The 18,379-nt window shown below is 38.5% G+C and overlaps 1 protein-coding gene across 1 annotated transcript in view; it reads left to right on the top strand.

The window, feature by feature from the left end:
- The first annotated feature begins 423 nt into the window (after nt 1–423).
- The window catches only part of notch2 (notch receptor 2), a 61,529-nt gene continuing 43,573 nt past the window's right edge, over nt 424–18,379 (top strand). The window contains exon 1 of the mRNA XM_079827759.1: nt 424–750. Coding sequence (XP_079683885.1) covers nt 678–750 — 73 coding nt within the window. The 5' untranslated portion in view covers nt 424–677. The remainder of the gene's footprint in view (nt 751–18,379) is intronic.

Below are 18,379 nucleotides of genomic sequence, written 5' to 3'. Positions count from 1 at the left end.
CAATAAAAAAAATGAATTTATGAATATGAATTTCTGTTTTTACACATGCGTCTGGCAAATGTGAAAGACGAGGAATAAACGGATACAACTGCCTAAATCAAAAACCCCAGAGAAAGGGGAGGGTAATTTATGAAGTAACGTCAACGTGTGGAGAGGAAAAAGTATGAACGGGTTAATTTTGAGTCATACTCTTCTTTGCCGAATAAGTGAAAATTCCTCCGCCACGGAAACAATATATTTGTAACAAAATCGAGTCTTCTTCTAAAACCCACTCAGGGCTAAACAAACTCATAGTTTAACTCTTTAAATATTTTTAACGACTTCAAGGAAGTACACTTTTGAGAAACTCGTTATTTACGGACGCATCACAGACTATAGATCCGCCCGTAGGGTGGGCGGAAGAACATCTCCGTCTGCGACTTCAGTGACTGGGACGAAAAGAAGAGAGAAGTTCAGAAAGTTTGATCACAGCGCAACTACGTGAAGAAAAACCTTTCAAATGAAGGCACCATACGGATTTATGTGGTCAAACGAGACATTCTGACAGCCAAAAGACAGCTTCTCTTTCGAATATAATTCGTTTTCCGACCTTTGAAGATAATTTTAAGATTCGTTACGCTTTAACCTGACGGAGCACAGCCTCGCGCTGGCGACTCTATGTGGATTTTACTCAAAGTATGGGCCAATTACCCGGTGTCTCTTCGGGCAGAGTCATCCTTTTTGTTATCTGCTCCCTTAAAATAACATATGGTAAGTACTTTAACAGCGTTTTACTTCAGAACACATGTTTAAAAAAGTCATTGGCGGTCAGTACGCATCTGTAACGTTACGGCGGTGTGAAGCATCAGCGCTCACGTTTCAGTTCTGCACGGCCTCGAATGGCGTGTCATCCTCACTGTATTTAAAGCGCATGAATAAAGAAACGTGTAAGATATGTAAACTATGTATAGTATAAACATTCAAATAGCCCCAGGATTTTTTTTTCTGAGGGTAACTCGTGTTCCACACCTCTGCCCAGATGTGAGAGAGTATGAGCGGAGAAAATCAGCAGCGGCTCTCAGAGTATGTGAATTCAAAATGGACACGTCTGAGGGGAAAATGTGGACCTTTTAGAAATATGGAGGAATTAACCAGTTTTGTTTTTTCTTTAAGAGGAAGGAGCAAAGCATTTTACTGTTATTATTTTGGGGTTGGTGTGTGTGGGGACTGCGGGCTTTCGATGTTTCCAGAAAGCTTAAGTCGAATGATGGGTTGCATATAACGTTAGTTGTATTTCTGAAGAAGAGTTTTCCATGTGACGGCTGTTTATTTATGCTTAGCAGCTCATCTCAGCAGGTTTCAGACACAAAGAGTGCCAGTTGTTGCATTAGAGGTTCTTGTTTGGAGGAAATGGAATAATGTCACACATGACTCCAATTCCACATGCAAGTCAGACCCAATCCCTCCAGAATAGAGCCTCGCCAAAAAGAAGAAGAAGAAGAAGAAAAAAAATACAATATAATTACTGCAGGCTCGACAAGAAGAGGGAGGAATGCTGCTGTTGGTGTTTCACATTCCTCTCTCTCTCTCTTTCTCTCTCTCTCTCTCTCTCTCTCACACACACACACACACACACACACACACACACACACACACACACACACACACACACACACACACACACACACACACACACACACACACACACACACACACACACACACACACATACACACACACACACACATTTCCCTCTGGATGCACTCATTTTCACAATGCTGCAGCTCGCCCATTGTGTCCCACAGATGATGTTTCTCCTTGTTCATCTGTATTGAGTATCATTCCTTGGGGTGGGATTGATTTCGCTTTTCTTTCTTTCTTTCCTTGCCTGGCATGTCGCCCCGGTTGTGTAGGTTGTTTCAAGTCTTATGTATTTGCTCACATCAGCCGTTACAGCGTGTGCAATAAGAAGTTGGCCCATTGTTCCCGCCTGCAAGCGGCATGCATGGTGCTCAGCCACGGTTCTGACCCGCTGCTCCTCTCTGGTGTGAAATATGATTTATCTCTGGCAAACTCCCACTTCTCAGAACACAACGGGTCAGTTATGAAATTGCCCACGGACACGCATATATCACGGATGCCCACATATCACCAGCTGGTGCGGTGGAGGTCTTGACCGGGTCGCTGGAAGAAGCTTTGTTGTGTTATGATGACATTTTGAAATAATGCTCCAGTTTAGGATATAGTGAGTGAACATTTTTGTATTTTTATTTTTGGTTTTATGTGTAGTACTCAGCAAACTGCCAAGCACACACTACAAGCCTGAAGAACGTCACTAGCTCTCTTGCCATTTCATTGGCTGTTGTTTGGTGTCACTTAAAAACCTCAAAGGTGATGATCTTGAGTCTTGAAGTGTGCATTTTCCATTTTGCTTAAAAGTAACCGGAGAATAATGGGAGATGACTTGAAGCTCCTAATAAGCAAAACCCCACAACTGAGGTGTTGTTTTTTTTGTGTAAGGTTGTAGGAGAATGCCGCGGGAGGCCAGAAAGGAGTGAGAGGCTCAAGCTTGTTAAATCCATGGATTAAAAGTAAAACCCCAGAGCAGGTTAACAAATGAAGTGGGAATTAAGACATTCTGCATTCCTGCCACACGGCAATGTGCTAAGCCTGGCACCAGACACACACACATACAGCAGCAGCATGTGTGTGTGTGTGTGTGTGTGTGTGTAATAGTTTTACAGGCTTGATCTGAGAACTATACTGTCATGCAGCCTCATTTCCTCCTTAGTTAAGACTGTGTGTATCAGATAATGTGGTAATGTGAAATCATTCTCATCTGCAATGGCCTTGTGATTAGGGATGCACAAATTTTAATATAGTTGGTATTGATAAGCTATGAAATTGTAAACTATTTTGTCTAAATTAAAACAAAAACAAAACTAAAATCATGAGTAAATTAGGCATCACAACATTATAATGTACTGTATGAAAAATGTATTTATTTAGTTTTTTAAAGATTTTAAATGAGTGTTAGATGATGGCGAAGGTAGTCTAATTCAGTGTGTAGTGTGTACAATTAAATAAAAACTTTTGGCCAATATACTGTTCAAAAGTTTGGGGTAAGAATTTGAAATGTTTTTGAAAGGAGGCTCTTAGGCTTATTTTATTTGATGAAAAATACAGTAAAAACTCTAATATTGTGAAATGCTTAAATTTAAAATAACTTTTCTATTTGAATATTTCATTTTAAATCATTTTAAAATATGGCAAAGCTGAATTTTTCAGCAGCCATTACTCCAGTCTTCAGTGTCACAAAATCCTCAGAAATCTTTCTAATATGATGTTTTGGTGCTTATAGCCGGATGCACACTGTGCGATTTTGGCCACGATTTGGCCGTCTGAGACAAATTTTGCAAATCCTAGAAGATTCCTCTGATCCTAGGCTAAAATCTGAAGTCTTTGATCGTTAGTTTGACATGTTCACCGGCAGCCGATTAATGACCGCTGCCATCAAATTTGACCTCAGACGAAATTCTGCCAGTGTCAGAAGATTTGGCGCACAATCCTGCAGTGTGACTTCTCCTACGACGACCATCAAATTATCTTTGTTTTTCAAGACAAATTATGACCAAAATGAGCGCTTGAGATTTCTTTTCTTCATCTTTGATGAATAGAAAGTTCAAAAGAACAGCTTAAATTTGAAATGTTTTGTATTGTAACATTATGTTTTTGCTGTCACTTTTGACCAATTTAACGCATGCTTGGTGAATATAACAAAACAAAAACAAAACTTTTGAACAGTAGTGTATCTAATATCGACTGATACAGTAAATAAAACAAAATCTCTAATATTAGACAATAACCAATATGGCGCATTCCTACTTAGTTTTTTTTGCACTTGTGGTGAAAGTGTTCACTCGGATTGTTAGCATACATCCAGCTCTCAGGACACTTTCATTGGAATGTTGTTGCTTTGAGAATTATCAGGTTTCCTCCCAAACTAGACAGCCTATCATTAAACAATCAGGGTGATTTTTAGCCACATGTGACGTACAGATTTAATGAGCGCCACTGAAAACCTCCCTTTGTCTTTGTCATCAAATCTGTATGCAATTACGCCCCCTGCCTCATTACAGATGGCTTCAGGAAGGGTTTATTGTTTGTTGCCATGTTAACGTTTAACAGAATAGAGAGCACTTGCTGTATATACAGAAACGCCAGGAAATGGGGTCACTTCCTCACTCAGCGTGAACAACTTCCTTCTGCTGTCCAGCATGGATGTGGGCCAATGCCGACAAATCTCTTCTCTTTCTCTCTTTATCTCTCTCTCTCTCTCTCTCTCTCTCTCTCTCTCTCTCTCTCTCTCTCTCTCGCTCGCTCGCTCACTCACTCACTGAGTACTTTCCTCTTAACCCAGCCCTATCAGACTTTCATAATTACTTCCCCATCTCTCTCAGCAGCTATTAGCACTAACAGAGAGCGAGAGAGAGACACACACACGAGCAGAGATGTCCCTTGGGTTCTGGGTTTGGTCGCGGGGATGAGGCACTGCTTTCAAACAAGCAAGGCTTACAGCTGTGAACCAGCTGCTCTGTGCAAGAGCTCCGACACACTCATGCTGCTGCCCGATCCACGTCAGGAAGGAGGAGAAACAGATTGTGTTTGAAACACTCCTTGACCTTATTAGGGCTGTTTGCACGACTATTTCTATTGCTTATTGTCATTGAATTCATGAATGATGCATCATGCAACTTGTTTTAGAAGAGTTGTGCGATTACTTCTTGAGTGTACCATTTTTTCACCTAAACTGAATTGAAAAAACGTTGAAAAGTCCCACAAAAGCATTAAATTTAGTTCTATTGTTGCTGTTGTAATGGTCAAAGATCAAATGTTAGTTACCAACACTTACGTCTGACTGATACTTCATGTGTTTTTGTGGGTGTAGTGGTGGGCAGCTCTTTATATCACAGCTGTTTTATGTATTCAATACTAATTTCCCTCAGCTCGGCAAAGCCTAATATTTAATACAAGACAGATTTTGTGTTGAAAACTGTTTTTATAAGTCACTGAATGTAGTCCCTGATCCCAATCCTGCATTTAGTGGGGATAAAAAGGCATGGGACTGCTTTTTATTAAAGGCAGGTTTGAGTTGGCTTTAGATCGTACGCCCAAGTGTTCAGTGCCAGTAAACACACACACACACACACACACACACACACACACACACACACACACACACACACACACACACACACACACACACACACACACACACACACACACACACACACACACACACACACACACACACACACACACACACACACACACACACACACACACACTGAATACTGGTGTTCATTTCTGCATGTGTACACACACACATTGGGTTATGAATCTGCTATGTAGATATTTTGCAACTGATTTATAACCAGCTCTGAGAGAGTCACGCTTTCACATCTGGTCACGTTACTGTTGGAGACCCATCAGAAAGAGAGACAGAGAATGAGAAACACAGACTTCAGATAGGATAGCGTTTGTGAGTTCAAGATGTGGAAAGAGGGAGTCAAAGAATTGTGTGGTGAGAATCCTGGATTGTGCTACGGTTCCCTGGAGTCTCTCGTCTGTCTGACCATCCAATGATAGATAGATAGATAGATAGATAGATAGATAGATAGATAGATAGATAGATAGATAGATAGATAGATAGATAGATAGATAGATAGATAGATAGATAGATAGATAGATAGATGTAGATAGATCCATTGTGTATAATATGTATTTCTTTTATATTAAATTATGTCAATGACAATACATTTATATTTTGTAATTTTTTTTTGCAACTCAAATTTGAAGTAAGTGATATTTTTGAAGTGATGCTTCAAATTCATCCCCTTTGAAGCAGTCACTTCAGCTATACACATTTCAAAAGATGTCTTTGGCTTTGCATTGCATCTTTTATATATATTTTGTATGTATTAAACATATATTTGCAAATGATGCTTTAAATAGAAGGTTGTGTTTTAGTTTTTTGGCAGTTTGCATGGTAAACCCTCTTTGGTAAGTTGTGTCTTTAAGTTCAACCTCTTCAATACACCTCTGAGATAGCCATATCAAACAAGACATCTTTGACCACTGCATTGCATCATCCACTGTTTCATCAACGTCCATTTTATTTTACAGTGCAAAATAAACATGAATGAGCATCTGAAAGTGTGTTAAAAGATTACAACTTACCAAACTTATTCATTATAATTTTTAATGTTCTTCAATATTTAATGCATGTATGAATAAATGTATGAATAAAGTTTTTATGACAACCACCATTTACATGTTTATATTAAAAATATTATATCACTTTATTGTTATAAAAAAAACATTGAGTATAATTCTAATTTAAATGTTTGTATACAAATCAGTATATTTTTACCTTCAGGATTATAGTAGGCTAATGTAGCCTAGGCTACAACTGACTCCCATAGTTACAGCATTAGCATTAGAGATTTGTTTTCCTTGAGAAAATGTACCATGTATTGTACATGATATATATCCAAAATAATCGATATTGAATCAAATTTAATTGAAATCGAATCGAATTGCAACACTGTGTATCGAAATCGAATAGTGAAATTTGTGTCAACAATACACAGCCCTAGTTTTTAATATTGTCAAGTTAAAAATAGTCTGTGTGTCTCAAGACCCCTGCATTATGTTCCATTTCGTTGCGCTCCGTCTAGCTGTTTTTGAATGCTAGAATGCATGTTATGCAAACACTGCCTGAGAAACGCGTCCGATCGGGATCAGGTGTACCTTCGAAACCAGTGATTCAGGGCAGGAAACACAAAACTACATATTTGTTTGAAAATATTTAGTTTTGCACATTGTAATTGTCTATCTGATACTCTGATTATTCATGGAACATGCAATCCTGTCATTCATTTCTGAAAGAACTAGATTGTTAGTGAATAGTTTGAGTTTAACAGAAGGGGAGAGGAAGATACGTTTGTTTTTAACAAATGAGTGTGAATTGCTTCTTTTAATTATTCCACTTATCACCCTCCCACTTCTCTTCGTTGGGTTCCTCCTGTCCTCTTTTTCTCATTTTGTCCTCACATTTGCCCCTCTCTCCATTCCTTCACACCTCAGGGACAGAGCTCTGGCCTCATGAATGTGGCAAAATGAAGACAAAATGTTTAGCAGTTGGTTAATCACAGCCTGGTTACTCTAAACATTGTTCGTGTGAAAGTTTTGTCTGTTGTTTGCTTGTGAGGAAACTCACAATAAACACAGTGAATAGTGACTTTTAAGCCCATGTAGCTTTCTGTCATTGGAACGGTTCCCTCCTGGTTGTCTGATTATTACTCATTAGGCGGTTCAGAGTAGAGTCTGATCACAGATCAGGGATGCAATGAATCATGTTGACTCCAGGCCAGAATGTTGATCGCAGCAGGTGTGCAGGCTTTCAGTGCAAGTGCTTTGTTTACGGTTGGCAGATCCCGGATTTAGATGTGCAGGTTTAGAAGGTCGTACAGGATTTAAAAACGCTTCTTCAGTAGGCCTGGATGTGAAGAGGAGTTACAAAGTGTTCATTTCTGAAAGCCTGTCTCAAAATCCTTTGAGAACTTCCTCTCGGCGGTTTGATGAAGCATATGGGGAGCTTGTCAGACCAGTCAGGGCCGAGCCTCTCTCTGTGCAAGCCTCACCCTTAACTTGTGTGTCTCACTCGTCTACATTCTCTTGCTTTGTCTTCATCATGTTTGCCCATGAGACTTTGCGACCACACTCTTAGAAAATAAATGTTGTCACAATACCATAGTTTCAGTAGTCAGTAAACCGCACCAGTTCAATTCCACAACTCTTGATACTAATTTCAATACCACAGCAAAAACCTGTATGCTAATGAACACTTGTCAAAAGTTAAATATTAGTATAACAAACAAATTAAATAAATTAAAATGATGGCACATACTTACTTAGCCATTTTTCAATTAAGTAACCACAGCTTCAAGATTTCCCAAGTAATTATTCAGGTAAACATTGTGAAATTGTAAAAAATGAAATGTAAAAGTAATCAAATGTAAAATAAACCTACTTAAGAGGGTTAGTTCAACCCAAAAGATTTTCATTCTTCTGAGTAACATAAAAATAAAAATAAATAAATAATTTTTTTTTTTTTTGTCAATGCAATGAAAGTCAGTAGGGTCAATGGTTTTGGACCCCATTTACTTTCATTGCATGGACAACAATTTTAATTGCATGAAACGTTCTTCAAAATACATTCTCAATGTTTTACAGAAAAAAAAGTCATATTGTTTCGAAATGACATTAGAATAAATTATGTCCAAATTATTTTTTTATTTATTAAATATTCCTATAAACTACTGTATTATATAAAAACTGTAAAAACACACATGCATTTATTATTAATATACAGAAAACAATGTAATTCCTTTCTAACTCTCGTTGTTCAATGTTCATTCAAAATTTAACAATTAGGGATGTGCACAAGTTCTCACGTGACAGCGAAGATTGATCATAAAAACGATGATCTTTTTTTCTGACTGGTTATTGCAGCATTTTGGGCGGTACTACCTGAGGTCTGATTGGTTAGCGTTAAGTGTACTTCAGTCGTCCGTGTCCGCGCGCCGTCCGCATGAGGTCATTTTCATCATCAGGGGTCCCATTCTGCCATATACATAACATTTTTATAAGAACATTTATAAAAATTCTTTGTGCTTTAGTTGCCCGTGTTTCAGCATTTTTTTTTATGGGAAGAGCGCATCCAAAAGAGGAGTTACTCATTCAGACAAGCATGGTCAGTTTCATGTGCGCATTCGCATTCCTTTTGTGCAGATTTTATGTTGTATAGCTATATCTGAATAATATCACATATGATGCGTTTGGTTGAGTTCATTAACCTGCTAGCAAAGCGCTTCAGTTTACCGGTGTTCATTCACACTTCAGTGGTAGCTCAAACGGCAATGCCCAACATTATTGACTATGATTGGGTTATTAGCTACTGTCATGTTCCTTTTAGATGTTATTTTTGCTCGTCATTTTTTTCAGCTTTAGGATTAAAACGCGCTGGCCATCTGGAATCACTTGATAAAGTACATGAAACTACAGATAAGTGCGAGATGTGCAGCGCCAATCAGCCACACATAACATTATAATGAGAACACTATAAAATGTTGTGAATTTTTATAGTTTGTTTTAATGTTGTGAATGCTTTAGTTGACAGGGAAGTTGTTACGGGAAGAGCACATCTACAATGGGAATAACATAAATCAAATTCACTTGCATTTGCCTCCTTTAGTGCTGATATAAGAATGTTCGTTTATGTTGTCGTTTCTAGGATATCTGCTTCATCTCATACAGGATGTGCCATATAGAGTGGGCTTCAGTTTACTGGTGTTCATTCACTATTCAGCTTCACCTCATGCAGCTGTTCCTTTTAGAAGTTGCTTTTTTGAAAACAGCCGAGTGGAGAGCCATATACTAGGGATGTAACGGTACACAAAACTGACAGTTATGTGTATAACATACCTCGGTTTTGAAGTCACGGTTCGTTACAGGTTCGGTACAGCAGTTTTACAAAATTGCTTTTTTGTTTATTTTTTATTAAACAGTGGTTTACTGAAAATAAAAACTGTGTCTGTCCTTAAATAAATTAAATCATAACTAAAAGTTTATTGAAGATATTGCTGTAAACTATATAGGGAGCCCTTTTATATAATATTAATATAATATTAAAGGTTAACAACAGAGCCCAAACTATTAGCCTAAATTCAGTTGCTATTTATTTTTAGGTATAATAATCAACACTCAAATAACACAGTACGCAAACATGTAAACTTCACATAAGGCAGTTTTTGCAATAACTTCTAAATCTAATTATAAATTTTTTTTTCTCCAATTCGTTGTTGAAATATAATCATTTATACACAGTGTCTGTCATTTTTATGACAGGTTTATTTAAACATACATGAAATAATCAAGCGATCACTAACAGGTTAAGAATATAATGAATATATAGGCTAATATAGTGCATATATTTAGTGAAAGAGTTGATTTCTCTAGTGAATAAAATTCTGTGGACACTGAATGACTGCCTGAGGTAAATGTGATGCTCCATGACATTGTTTAGCTAGTTTACAAGCAGTTATATTGAGGTCTTTCCGCCGTTGAAAAACTGATTAAGCGATTATACCACAGATGATACGTTACAGTAAGGTGTAATGTATCCTCAACATATATGTTCATTCATGTTTATTCTTTAAGAGATGATCGATCGTGTTCACAGATGATCGCGTTCACACGTGCGCATGTCGGACGGCCGCATTTACTGATGCGCCTATAGGCTACAGTGATCAGTCACGCCACATTAAAGAGCATCAAAACGGCATTTATCGTATGAATTTCATGATAAAATGGACTGAATACTTAATATGTACATATTATTTCAATATATGTTCATATTAAGTGTGTGAGTGTGTTCTGCGCTTTAAACAAGCCGACGGTTAACTGTTACTGTTAACTGTGACTGTTAACCGAACTGCATTCGCAAACCGGTCGGTACACATGTGCACCGAACCGAAAGCCCTGTACCGAAACGGTTCGTTACGAATACGTGTACCGTTATACCCCTACCATATAAGCAACTCAAGAACCCTAGATAGACAAAAAGAGGATTTTTTTGACTGAACTTAAGGTGCTGCAATGAACATTTTTTAAAAAGAAAAATTGTATATAAGAGTGCATTCACAATCCAGTGTCCTTTGGTTCCCCAGCCACTCTCGCTCTCGTTCTGTTCTCCATTATTGCCTCTTGCCATCTTGAGCACACTTGACTCCTGCTCTTGCCTTCTATTCTTCCCTCTCATATCTCCAGCACTCCAGTTCCCCTCCCCTTGGCTCTTAAATCTCTGTGAAAGCACAATTTCACACTCAGCTTAGCCACTTCTCCCAAATATTTCCCACCACAGTTGCTGCCAAAAAGGGGTGCAACCAAACGCCTTCTCCAGTTGCAGGCTTTGACCTCACTGGACATTAAATGCATGGCACGACACGGCCTCTGAACACCGTGCTTATAGAAAGTATTCATCTTGCTTGGACTTTTTCATGTTTTCTTGTTGTACAGCATTGAATCACAGTGGACTTAATTTGGCACAGTGCTCTCTCTGATAAAAAGATGACTCTTTAATGTCAAAGTAAATGCAGAGTTTTACTCAGTAATCCAAAATAATTGATTTCATAAGTATTCACCAGCTTAAATATGACGTTAAATCATGACAGGTACAGTCAAATTGGTTTTGGTTTTGACATCTGTGTGTAGTCACAGGTAGTTTAAATGAAAATACGCCTTTATATGGATGGTCCAGCTTCTGATTAGTCATTATTAAGGCAGAACATATTCCATAAAGATAAAAGGACACTCCGAGTAACTCTCTTTTCAAGTAATTAAAAAAACAAGAGAAAGACATTGTTCACATTTCATATGACATCTCAGCTGCAGTTCGCCAGAAGTCATGTGGGAGACTTTAAAGTCGATTGGATGAAGGATTTGGGTTCTTCTGATGGGACCAAAATTGAGTCAAACACCATAGACGTGAACCATAGAAAAATATGGACGTAGTGTCCGTGACGTCACCCATAGGATTCTAAAGAGCAGTTTTGAAGCATAAAGTAGGGTCGAGCTGGCCGTTGCCATCTTGGCAGCGCATCATTGCGCGTCACTCCCGAATAATAGAAAATGGGCAAAGAGACGGGACGTGGGCGGAGCTGAGGTGACGCGATGACTAACTGACAGCAGATAAATTGCTATCCACCTGTCACTCAAAGTGGCCACGCCCTTAATTATGCAGAACTTTAAGGCTTTATATAATGTAAACGAATGAGTTATAAAAAAATTCACCCCCTCACAGTTGTCATGAAGGGCAAAATTAGCCATATAGACCAAAACCATAATTTGTACCAGGCTGTAAACATGTTTTAATCTGCTGTAAAGTTGGGCATTTTAACATGGGGCTCAATGAGATTCTGCTCCCTTCTGGAGCCTGTGTGGCCAGTCGATGAATTGCAGTTTAAGTCACTTCCATATTGGCTTCAAGAGAAACTGCGGGAGGTTGCCGCTTGGAGTGAACAGAAACACACCTTTGAAGTGTAGCGGTGGCAGCATTGTGCTGTAGAGATACTTTTCCACAGAAGGTCCTGAACACGGGAAGAAACCTAGAGAGAAACACTTTTGATTGAAGTTTATTTTAAGAGAATAAAATAGTCCAAATAAAATCTAAGAGTCCTTTCACACTAGCACTTTTGGTGCGCACCCGTGTTTTATTGACGTTTGATTGGTTCGTTTGGATCAGGGGGCGGGAAAGTTTTCTGACCAAAGAGCCATTTTTTCATTTTTGGTTAATGCATTTTTCCAAAAGAGCCACAGTAAAAAAATTATATAAAATTGTTGTAAAAAAATTATATTATTAGGTCCATAACTAAAACAAACAAATATGCAGCAAACAATAAATATGTTTCAATATGGAATTAATTGTGCAGGGGTTTCACTGTGAAGGCCTGTACACACCGGGACGAATATCGCGCGCGCTTATCGCCAGCGTTTTTCGGCGCGTCTTGAGTGTTCACACCCAAGCGATTTTCACTGGCGCTGCGCCGAGTGAACGTGCAAATTCAGTCGATGCGCTCCCGGTACACAAGATGGTGCTGCGGCACTTTAAGCCTCTGACACTCGCTTGTCACACAGAAGGAGAAGAGAGACAGTATTTACGTGCTTGCCAAAACCATAGACATATTATGTATATGGACAAAACCATTCACACACTTTTTGCTAACTGGCAAGCAGCATTAGCAGTTCATCTTCTTCTTTGTCTACTTACTACTTCTTCGTCGTATCAATGTGTGCTCGGCAAGACCGTTTTGTGCTTGAGCGCCACCAAGTCGTGTTTTACTGTCACTTCAGCAGCTCCAGGCACGTGAACAAAAGCGCCGATCTCATTGGTCGGACAGTTTTTTACGCGCCGCGTCAAAATAAAAAAACAAACCCAAGGTGTTTTTTTAAAAATGACGCTTTTACGCCTGCCGTTTTGCTCGTCGGTGTGAACACTCACATTGGCGCCCATTGTTTAGTCCCGAGGCGTTAAACGTCGGCGATAAACGCGTGCGAAAATCGTCCCGGTGTGAACAGGCCTTGAGGTTTATGTGAATACTCAACTTGGCATTTTTATATATTTATGTGTTTATTTGGCTGTTTAGGCGAGCAAACCAAAGACAAAGGCTACTATGCTTTTCCGTGTTGCGATTGTTTATCGATCATTTGACCTTGAGAGACCTGGCGAGCCACCTGATTTTTGTCAAAGAGCCAGGTGAGCCAGGTGTGGCTCATAAATTCCCGACCACTGGTTTGGAAGATGTGAACGGAGTTTTCCGAACTCGGTAGGGATATGCGAGACTAGCCGACTAGTCGATTAAAGATAGTGCTGCTGCTAGTCGACTTGAAAAATACTAGGCATTTACAATTTTTTGCTTTATATTTTTACAAAGGCTATGTTTAAATTGCCGTCATGTTAATGTTACATCTTGAAATGAATATATTCTTTTGAAAAGTGTGTATCTGCAGCGGTAAATAAAATAATTGAATTTTACCTCAGGTTTAGCATGCGTTGATTTTCTCTGGCACTCGCGGCGGCTAAACCCCGCCTCTCTGAGAGCTGCTTTGCTGTGATTGGTCAGATAGCAAGCAACTATTATCATATCTGAATGATTTTCAGAGAAATGTTCAAACGGAAGATGAGCAACGTGAGGGAGGATTATGAAAGTTTACACAAAACTTTTCCATTTTCTTCTATGTCATGTCAAACTAGTATAACAATTAAGCTTGCTTAGGCTTGTTATACTACCAGTTATGAGAGACAAATTTACGGTATGAAATTTTATATCGGATTAAGGGAGAAACATTATGAATTAAACTTACTTTACACTTGAACATTTGCTATATCAACATCCTAACGATAAGAAAATACTGTTTAAAGGTCCTGTTCTTCGTGATCCCATTGTTCAAACTTTAGTTAGTGTGTAATGTTGCTGCTAGAGCATAAATAATACCTGTAAAATGATAAAGCTCAAAGTTCAATGCCAAGCGAGATATTTTATTTAACAGAAGTTCCCTTTCAAAGCCTACAGCGAACGGCTGGTTAGGACTACATCCTGGTATTTCCTGCTTTAATTACGTCAGTAGAGCAGTAGAACAGACTAACCTCCGCCCACAAGAAAACTCGAAAAAGGGGGCGTGGTCTTGTTGCTGTCCCACGTGGAGAAGAAGAGGACGTCGTGGAGAAAAGGAAGTGCTGCGTTTCAGTGTGTTTGTCGCCATGTCGTCGAGACGCTGTTATTTTCATCCCGGAGTCAAATCACCTTTGTTTGGCTTTCCCAGGGACGCTGTAGAGATTATTAAGCGCGTATATATCTCCCGTTAAGAGGCGTGACCTTTCCACGTGCGCTAAGCTGCTGTCGAATCACAACACAGGACCGTGCTACGTTCGCTAAGCTGCTGTCAAATCGCAACACGGGAACCGCTGACACAATCAGAACTCGTTAAGTGTTTCTGAAGGAGGGACTTCATAGAATAAAGGAAGTCTTCAGTCGTTTGTAGGACAGTGAAAACAGCGGTGTACAGATAAGTAAATTGTGTTAAAAATACAGTTTTTTTTTACACGCGAAACATGAACACATGTTATATTGCACACTGTAAACACAATCAAAGCTTCAAAAAAACACGAAGAACGGGACCTTTAATGTATAGTCAATAGGGGTGTAACGATTCATCTACTACATCGATGTATCGATTTATTTTCCTACGATCTAACTACATCGATCTGTGCTCGGCAAGTTGGCCTTCCGGACGACATATATCGATCTAACATCGTTTTAAAAGGTAATCAATCGATTGTATCGATCATAGGAAATAACGCATTGGATTTAAGCACGTCAGACTTTAAATGGATGTTTTTTCTTAGCACTTTTAATGATAAAGGCGTTAAACGTTACTCGATTCAGTCTGCCTATCTGTGACATCATCGCAACGCACGCACCAGCAGCAGCGCTAAGAAAACAAAACATAGCGAACATGGCGGATGGCAGAGGAGAAGCCAACGAGCGAGAAATGATCAAGCCACCAGGAGAAAGAGCTAAGTTAGTAACGTGTTACCTGTACTTTCAACCCTTGCTAAATGTTACCTGTGCATTCCTGACACCAGTGTGCCAGCAGAGCGAGTTTTTAGTACTGCTGGCAACATAGTGCATGCACAGAGAAGTGTTCTGCGGTCAGATCATGTTGATATTTTTGAAAAAGAAATCTGTAGAGTCATTGAAGTGTAGTTGGTTACATTTTATCTTTTGTTAAATATTGTTTGTTTATTAAACTGAGAGTTTTAGCAGGTTCAGCCAGTTTATTCAAACTGAAGAAATGTTGGTTGCACTTTATTTTTGATATTAATATTGTATTTGTATTATTTTAATGTTGAAAAACAACAGCAAAAGTAACAGGTACACCTACTATTAATTAAACCTGAAGAGAAGTTAGTTGCACTTTATTTTTGATATTAATATTGTAATATTATTATGTTGGATAACAAAAGCAGAAGTAGCAGGTTAACCTACTGTTGAAATTTTGGTTGCACTTACTGTGCTTTTATTGAAAATGTATTGAATATTGAAAATGAGAGCAGAAAAGGTTAACTTCCTGTTAATTCAACCTAAACTGTTGGTTGCACTTTATTCAAAATGCATTTGCCATTAATTGTTGTTTACTTGTTTGTTTATATCCATAATATATGGATATGGATACCTGATTCCCTTACAAGAAACAACAGGAATCTAGGAAACTTCACCTGCACTGACCAGTATCCAGATATTTATTTCAGTCACACAATTTTTGGCTAAAAAGTTACTGAATCGATTTCAAGTCACTGAATCGTTTCGGATCGTATCGTTCTAAATGAACCAAAATCGTCCTTGAATCGTATCGACAACCTCAAATCGTGATACGAATCGAATCGTTGTTAAAACGAATCGTTACACCCCTAATAGTCAAGCTTTTCTTGAGATTTTGCCGCCCATCATGTGTACAGATACTTTTTCATACACGATAAGTGTGTTTAAACCCTGACACACAAGTGGTTGCCGTGGTAAAAAACAACATTACCTTAACGTGCTGGCTTATGTAGACTAACTTTCTTTTGAGGAAATTGGTCTATAATAGGCTATTAGGTTCGAACGTATTGGTCCTGCGCTGCCTATTGACTCTGTTGATTTGAATTATGTCTATAATGATTAACGTTGCTTAAGTGAATGCTCAGGTTTAATACAATGATCATAATGCAAGGCAAGATCATCATATGTATCTGATCTATTTTAAGCGGCATTCAGTGTGGGATTTGACTGTTCATGGATCGCATATACAGACTGTCTCCAGGGGGCGGTTACACAATTTCTGTTTAAACGGTTATGGAATTAGTCGTTGCACACATCCCTAGTCTGTGCTATGGTTCATGTGAACACTGGTATGGTTTGCTGCTGATATGAACACAATCGTGGAAGTGAACAGATATTGATGACATATGAATAATATTTTCTGTGAAGTGTCAAAAAAAGCATGATAACTTCCAATTTGTTGAATGCTTTTTGTAGGCACTATGTTTATTTGCTATTGAATGTAGAATAACATCATGACTTTAAGGATGTGTGTGCATGTTAAAAGCTGATTATATGCCCAAACAATGTGCTTAATATAGTATATTGGTTAACACTAGCAGATCTCAACATTGAGTTATTTGGTGGTTTTAGGTGTCATTCTTTTTCTGCACCGTGCAAGTTGTTTGGCCATATAAAGATGCGAGATGATGAGAAGACCACATCCACCATGTTTTCAACCTCCATTTGTTGACATTAAAAGGTTTAATTTCATTATGTAATATTGTGTGTTTTGGGCCGCTGGTGTGTTGTAAATGTGTGATGAGCCTGTCACATGTCTTTTCTCTGAGATTTAAGATCAATAAAACCAGGGTTTAGTCTTGACTTCATCATACAATGTTCTTGATCATTTTCCACGGTGCTCAAGACTTGTCATTTTAGTCTCAAATTCTGTTTTTGAGTGTTAAACCTCCAAGTGTTATTAACTACATGTAGCCGGGCTCAAAGTTAAAGAGCTTTGGGGTATTTATGTAAAGCCCCGTTTTTAGCTGTTGGCTTTATGCCCAGGCCTTTGCTTGGTTTCTCTACACTTTTGCACACAGGGATATTTTGAGGCCGGTCAAAGTACAGGAAGTCGGTATTAGCGCTCAATGCACTTCCTGTCTTGAGCTAGTACTATATTACTTAGTGTCTGTGCTGCATTGAAGTTATATGACCTGCCACCTAGTGTCTCAAAGGGAAGTGTGGGCTAGGGCTCACTTCTATTTGCAGAAATGCACTTGAGGTGCTGTTAAAATGGCTGTATAAATCAAGAGTTTAAAGGTTTCAAGATGTAGTCGAAAAATAATCTTTGATAAACTGGGTATGTTTATCGATTTCAAATGAGTTTGTTGGGTTGAATTTGCTTGGTTATGTTACAGCAAGATGTTCATGTGTGTCCAGATGCTTCCTGTATTTTGAGAGGAAATGAGTGAAAGTCTCTGATCAGTTAGGAATTTCCATCTTGAATGAACGTAACACATCGTCACCATAAAGGGTTACAGGTTGTTTTTTCTTCACCCTTGTTGCTCAGCCACTTTGTCTCTCACCTCTTTCCCCCAACAACTCCACTGTCTGTAGTGTTTGTATCAGATGGAGTGGTGTGGTTAAAATCTACAGCAGCTTTTTTCCCTTTGCTTTGTGTCGTCAGAAGAATTTTGCCACACTCTTTGTAACATCCTAAAACATAAAGCAGATTTCATTTCTTTTTAATTACTAAAAACCAGTTTTTAATACAATCACCTGATTGTCTGAATTAGGGATGCAGTGTTAAAACTGTGATCATTTAGGTGTCGGCCATAATTAGCATTAATGTTTTATATTTGTATATATTTTTTTTAGTTTTGTTTCATATCAGTCTGATTGGGTCAGTGTTCAAAACTCATATCAAACAATATAAAGTGCATAGACTGAACTCTTTTTATAGTTTTTATGCAAATCTCAACACAAGGACATCACTTTTATTACATCTTCTCAACTCCAGCTTTATTTATGTTTACCCCTACCAATCTGTATATCTTTACCACTTTCAAGGACAACCTTTATAAATAAAAATGTACACTACTGTTCAAATGTTAATTACAAGAAGTTTTCAACCAAACACCAAAGAACAACCAAAGTGCTCGCCAAGAAAGCTGCCTCTCAGACAGCGCACGGAT

Source organism: Gobio gobio (assembly GCF_949357685.1).
Source record: "Gobio gobio genome assembly, chromosome: 10".
Taxonomy (NCBI): Eukaryota; Metazoa; Chordata; class Actinopteri; order Cypriniformes; family Gobionidae; genus Gobio; species Gobio gobio.
This window is presented reverse-complemented; position numbering and strand designations above follow the sequence as displayed.